Source organism: Gymnoscopelus microlampas (genome assembly GCF_963454915.1).
Source record: "Gymnoscopelus microlampas genome assembly, chromosome: 14".
Taxonomy (NCBI): domain Eukaryota; kingdom Metazoa; phylum Chordata; class Actinopteri; order Myctophiformes; family Myctophidae; genus Gymnoscopelus; species Gymnoscopelus microlampas.
The window spans coordinates 16,342,424-16,349,300 of record NC_139951.1 but is presented as its reverse complement, the minus strand read 5'-3'; the positions used below and the strand labels follow the sequence as shown (position 1 = coordinate 16,349,300).

Here is a 6,877-nt window from a genome sequence, read left to right as displayed (position 1 = left end):
CAGAGATGAGCGCTGAGCACGCGGCTCTCCCCGCTAGGGCAGCGTGAACCTGCCATTCACACACACACACACACACACACACACACACACACACACACACACACACACACACACACACACACACACACACACACAGACACAGACACAGACACAGACACAGACACAGACACAGACACACACACACACACACACACACACACACACACACACACTCACACTCACACTCACACTCACACGCACTTGTGTTGCCATGTCCATGTATTTTAAGCGACTTTGGGCTTGTAGTTCTGTAAAGTTGCTTGTAAATAGTTGCGGGTTGCGTTTTTTTTTGTCTTGTTTCTAAAGTGGGCTTGTTTCCTAAATGTTGTTTAAACCAGTGGTTTTCAAGGAAACCCCCCAAATTAATTTGTATTTGTCCACGGACCCCGATCTGAAAATATTTTGTGCCATGGCCATGGAACCCCCATACCAGATTTGTGTTGTTAACATGTTTTTTTTTTACAATATTCGACATTTGTCACTTTTTTTCAAGATTGGTTTTGAAAATAGCAGATCTAGGTTGTAGATCGGCTATTTTCAAATAGCCGATGTGTTAGTCGCTTCTTTTGGGCTTGTTTTCATAGACCTGGTTGCTTATTTCTCTCGCAAGATCTGGCAACACTGCCGCTTACACACACACACACGCACACACACACACACACACGCACGCATGCACGCACGCACGCACGCACGCACGCACACACGCACGCACGCACGCACGCACGCACGCGCACACGCACACGCACTCGCTCGCTCGCTCGCTCACTCACTCACTCTCGCAGCGAGAGGCTCGCTCACACACACACACACACACACACACACACACACACACACACACACACACACACACACACACACACACACACACACACACACACATCCCTCCCAGTCCCTTTCCACGGGAGAAACCATGGCCGAAGGAGGAGAAGGCAGCGAGGATGAGATCCAGTTCTTACGAACTGTAAGTGCTTTTATTCTAATTAGCCTACTCTTTTATACGCGCCGATCGCTCTGTTATTGTTGGATGCTGAGGCTACATGGCGTTGTATTGTCGCTCTTTTCTTGGATTGATCATAGATATATTGTCTTTTATAATATCGTCTGGGAGTTTTTTTGTTACCGCAAGCTGCGACAAGAAGCGCATTATTATTACACGATGACAGTTGTTTTAGCCCGCTATGTCAGTCCACAAGATATTTATTATTAGTCATTTATTATGTCCGCATCTAGCCCCGTTTGGAACCTCTCCCTCCGCTGTACAGCTCCGAGATGAGGTCCCGCTGCGTCGGGTGCCGGCAGAGTGCGACACCGGCGAACGGTGGTTAATATTGTTGATTCTTTACCTTTTTCCGCACATCGTATCCAAAAAGTAAAGGTCGTCGCCCCTGCTCTCAGATGTTTGACATATTAGCGGTCAAGAACATGTAGGCGGCGGGTTGATTCAAGCGTTTAAATCGCGTTTTTAGTCAGCCTGTGGCCATGTTTCCCCCATGCAACCTGAACTGGAGCAGTCTAAACGCATGTGGACGGGGGTTGACTGGCCACAGGCTGACTAAAAAAGCGATTTAAACGCTTGTTTCAACCTCGTCGGTTAAAATGTATTGATCGCTAAAATGTCAAACATCTGAGAGCAGGGGGCACAACTTTTACTTTTTGGATATGATGTGCAGAAAAGGTTAAAAAACAACAATATTGGCCACCGTTCGCCGGTGTCGCACTCTGCCGGCACTCTATGCGGCGGGACCTAATCTTGGGAGCTATACAGCGGAGGGAGAGGTTCCGATTGGAGCTACACACAAGATATTTATTTATTAGTCATTTATGTCCGCATCACATCATCATGCTGACAGATGGCCGGTGTCATTCATAACGGCCGTTATGATGATCACCTGAGCAACGGCTGCCTGTCACACTGTGGTCGGTGCCTCTTAGGATGCTGATGAGTGACAAAGGACTGGGGAATAGAACAAATGTATACAAATCTTTTGAAAATAGCAGCTATTTTCAAATGGCCAAAATGTATGTAGGGCTGAAGTGGTTACTGTATGTTTTGTAATGATAATCGAAATCTACAAAGTAACTGCTCAGTGAGCTGTTATTAAATGTAAGGTTTATAACAGTAATGCTAGGGGGTTATTTGATAAATAAAGAGGGGATCATAGAAAGTAAATCTTTATATGAGGGGGACATTTTCTTGGAGGAGTCAACAGTTTAATCGGAGTGGAGTTTGTGCTGTGTTTGGAGGACTGGAGAGTCAATAGAGTTGAAATGTTGCTGGTGTGTGTGTGTGTGTGTGTTTGTGTGTGTGTGTGTGTGTGTGTGTGTGTGTGTGTGTGTGTGTGTGTGTGTGTGTGTGCGTGTGCGTGTGCGTGTGTGTGCGTGTATGTGTTTTTGGGAGTGGATTCAGGGCGCAGTGCAGTGCAGACTGCCTTCACAGGAGAGAGAGAGAGAGAGAGAGAGAGAGAGAGAGAGAGAGAGAGAGAGAGAGAGAGAGAGAGAGAGAGAGAGAGAGAGAGAGAGAGAGAGAGAGAGAGAGAGAGAGAGAGAGAGAGAGAGAGAGAGAGAGAGAGAGAGAGAGAGAGAGAGAGAGAGATGCAGTGGGCTATAGGAGGACTATAGGCAGTGCGACTGGCCATGCATCTGGAATATGGGAATAGAGCTGGCTCTGACTGCAACAGTGTTGTTCACTAATCACCAGTTCATCATGCAAACCCAACGCCCACACAAATGCACACCTTTGTGTTTTGAATGCACATTGTCAAACTGTCCTCTCAAACATCTTTCAGCCCAGGGTATTCAGTTGTGACTGCAGGAGACTCTACTGTCTATAGGAGACACTAGAGTTAAATTAACACCAATGATTTTACTGTGTAGAAGGTGCCCTATTGGACATATTGGTTGTGTTATTATAGTATATAAGAATGTGGTCGAGGAGGTTGAGGATTTTGTACGTAAAAAACAATGAATGATGGATGTTTCTGCCTCTGCAGCCCTTCTCAGTATATATAGTCATAATAACATGTGACAAGTCACTTTTTCGAAACGTATACAATAATGTCCTTGGCCTGCAGTGTGCGTGCCCGTCCGTATGCACTGTTAGTTAGCAATTTGCCTCTGCACCAATATGACCAAGACATTCCTGTATGTATGTTTGACAGCCGGATATGATCAATTGTATTGCTGTGTGTTGGCTTATTGCTTTTCTATTGCACCCGTCCATGGTTTCCCTCCTCTGCTGCACTCATACATACATTATATTCAGTGTACACTCTAGTAGTCACTTGAGCTGCTGTGTATGCTCACACGTTCATATTTTCCATTGAGCCAACTGACAACAGGGAATACTCAGTTATCATTACTGTGGGGAGTGGAGATCTTGGTCCTGTATCGCAGCAGTCCATCCATATAGTTATCCACTGTCTTTCATATGCCTCACGTACAGTACATGGTCTGTTTGCACTGTAAATGAAGTCCTGTTGACCTTGTACCCTGCATAGGTTTTGTACTGTGAAACTTTGATGTGTGTGGTCCAAACATTCCTAACATTTGTCACTTAAACAAATTCTGCTACATTGAATATACATTATATTTAATTTTCCAATTATGATTTGTGTTTCTGATCTTGACCACTAACCCCAGCTTTCCCCCTATTCTGGGGGAGAAAGTTTGGCAGAAATAGACGATCTACAAGCTCACATCGCGTCGCAACGCAATGCGATGAGCTTGTAGATCTGCTATTTCTGCGAAAGAGATTCAGTGTAGAGATTCAGTCATTGTGTGTTGGTGAACCTGCAGGTTCAGCTGGGACCATCACCTCTGCAGCAATGTGGCATCATGTTTCACATCATCATGCAGTTGAAGGGTTGGTTTGATAAAATGTCACAAATAAGTACAGGTGGGAAGTCACTTACACACAGCAGTACATTTAATGTCACTCACAATGGCGCATACAGTAGATAACATTTTTTAAAGGGCATAGAACACGTCATGATGCGTTTCAAGCAAAAAGCTCTTCATCAGGTCACTGGTCACTGGTGTAGACTCCCACTAAAGCCTATTTATGTCCCTTAAGTGTTCTTTATCTACATGCTATTGTGAGTAACATGAAATGTACTTCTCCATATAAGTGGCTTCCCACTTCTCCTTATCTATATATTTTTGGCCTTTTTGGGAGCCCTTTTCTTTATCACTTCATGAGTGTTTCACTGTATCACTTATGGATTTCAAAAATGTGGTGAATATATTTTGAAATATAGCTGTCATAAGTGATCACGTTGTCATCCGTAGAATTGACCGACCTGCTATCCCCGTGAAAGTGGCATCATTTATTTTAATCCTGTGCTGTCAATTGTTTTGAAAGTCGCTACTTTTGAAATGGCTGGGATGTCTCATATTGGAGCGACACTTCCACCAACTAAAGTCAAGTAACGTTTAGCTGGAAAGATGCTTTATAATAGAGGAGATGACTGTCCTCAGAGCTCGTCCACATTATTCAGCAGTCTGCGCGCACTTTATCTGATCGAGCTGTTGTCTGATGGAGCTGCTGCCTACCTGCTATATGAGCCGTGCCATTGATCTACGATGTGTGTGTTCAGCTGGTGGCTGCCGGTGAAGTGTCACTGTCGCCTCTATTGTTTTGAAAATCGCACATGATGCGGCCGTCAATACCGGGGCCGACTCTGGCTCCCCGCCCAGTCAAAGAGAACGTGGTTTCGAATTACGCCGCTCATTTCCTACGGAGAACACGACCCCCCCCCCCCTCCTCTACTCTCTACTTGCTTCTATCTACTGTCCCTATCTGCACCCCCCGCTCTCACTTTTCAGAGATGTGACCAGACAGCGCAAAAACCTGAACACCAGCTGCCATTTGAAAGAAATTTGCTGACTTGTCCAAAGAAAAACATTAACCACCAACCCTCTATATAATCTAAACGTTGGCATATTTTCCCTGAATGTTCACCTATTAAGACATTTCCAGAATAGGGACACTAGGGTTCATGTGGTTAAAGGCCATTACTGAGCATCTTCTTTCTCTGTCTTTCTGTTTTCTCATCTTTCACTTATCCTCCTCTACTACCCCCCCACCCTTCTCTCCTGACCATTGTCTTCTATCCTCACAATCCACCCCTCCTCTCCTCTTCCGCTCTACAGTACTTCTCCATCTCCCCCCGCCTTTCCTTCATCTCCTCCTGCGCTTCCACAATCCTTTACTCCCCTTCATTTTATATTACTCCTCATCTATACTCCCTCCCCCCTTTCTTTTTCCTCTCTCCCCCCTCTCCCCCTTTCTCCTCTCCCTCTCCCTGATCTTGCAGCACCTCTTGTAAATTGCAATTTGAATAAAGATCAATACATGATTACTCCTGTCTGCTGATGTCTCAACACAAAGCAAACAACAAGGGAGAAGGAGCCCCCCCCCCCCTCTCTCTCTCTCTCTCTCTCTCTCTCTCTCTCTCTCTCTCTCTCTCTCTCTGTCCATCATATACCATAGCCTCTACAGACAACTTTGTTGATGTAATTCTTCCTTAGCCCTCCAGAGACTCACAGGGGAAGTCTGGCTTATGGCCTGCCATACAGTAACTGTTTCTTTATGCATCCATCCCTCTCTTCATTGAATACTACAGGTAACCAATGTAATAACACGACTTCATTTCCTTATCGGGAAACCAATTTGCTTGTGGTTCTAGCACTTTGTATTTCCTTTCAATTGTATTCATCTATGATGTGATTGAACTTGCTGTCATCTCCTTGTGTGTTCCTTTCTTTATATCTCTTTTTGATGTTGTTGTTTTTATTTATATTATGGAATGACAGAGGTTCCTACTTGTCAAGGGTATAGCCAGGGGTTGAGTGTGGATTGGTGTGTGGAATAAAGTCCTATGGAGTATAAAAATGCTCTTTCATAATATGACACTCCCAACAAATCTGTGTGAGAACAAGTAAAACCACAAATGCACTCTGACCCAATTTGAATTAATGTTAATTAGTATTGTTGTTGTTATTGTATTTGTTCTTCCAATTTAGTCATTATGCCAGCTTCCCCCTCATGTATTATTGTACATGTGACAGTGTGTAGTCCCTGTCACTGCCAAACCCTACTCGTTGTCGTTGGGGAAGGTGTAGATGACTGTGTGACTGCTCCGATACACATGGAGTCACCAGCCCCTTCTCTTCACCGGGAGGGTGTGTTGCATGCAGTCAGAGGAACACACTGTCCCTCCCGGTTCCACTCCCTGCTGAACAGGCGCACTGACCAACCTGTAGGAGTCGCTAATGTAGCGACAGAGAGTGCCTTACCCTGCTGACTTTTCACCCACAAACACAGCCACTTGAGAGACACCGGTGGCATTTCTCTATTTAATTCCTTCTATTGTGCTTTTAAATGGTAAAGATGAGGAGGCTTCTGCAGTGCACACTTCGGAATAAGTGTTAGGTGAAGAAAAACAATGCCGTTGAAAAAATAAACCCCTGCGCACTGTCGTCCTCACTTAGAAATGTTATTTAGACTACTTTTCGGTCCATCCGACCTCCTGAATCGTGATGAAGGTTGGATGTTGGGTTTTGCCACCCCTCCCTAACTAGAGTACTCACTAACTGCCACTATTACTACTATTCACATTTCCCACACTTGGGGTTAATGTCACAGAGCGATTAATATCTAAATTAACATTGATGCCCCTATTTTTATCGAAATGCTTTTCAAGATTTGTCAAAATAAAAATAAAAACAATGTCACAAATAGCAGCAGTATAAAATATGGCTTATGAGGTTAACCATATGGAAAGCAAGTATGACCTCTGTACATTATGCGGCTGAACAGTTTGACCTCTGGATACAC

At 44.5% G+C, this 6,877-nt stretch overlaps 1 protein-coding gene across 1 annotated transcript in view; it reads left to right on the top strand.

The window, feature by feature from the left end:
* Positions 1-949: 949 nt before the first annotated feature.
* The window catches only part of ryr2a (ryanodine receptor 2a (cardiac)), a gene marked incomplete at its 5' end in the record, with an annotated part of 278,974 nt that continues 273,046 nt past the window's right edge, over positions 950-6,877 (top strand). Inside the window, one exon of the mRNA XM_084078200.1 lies at positions 950-1,000. Coding sequence (XP_083934326.1) covers positions 950-1,000 — 51 coding nt within the window. The remainder of the gene's footprint in view (positions 1,001-6,877) is intronic.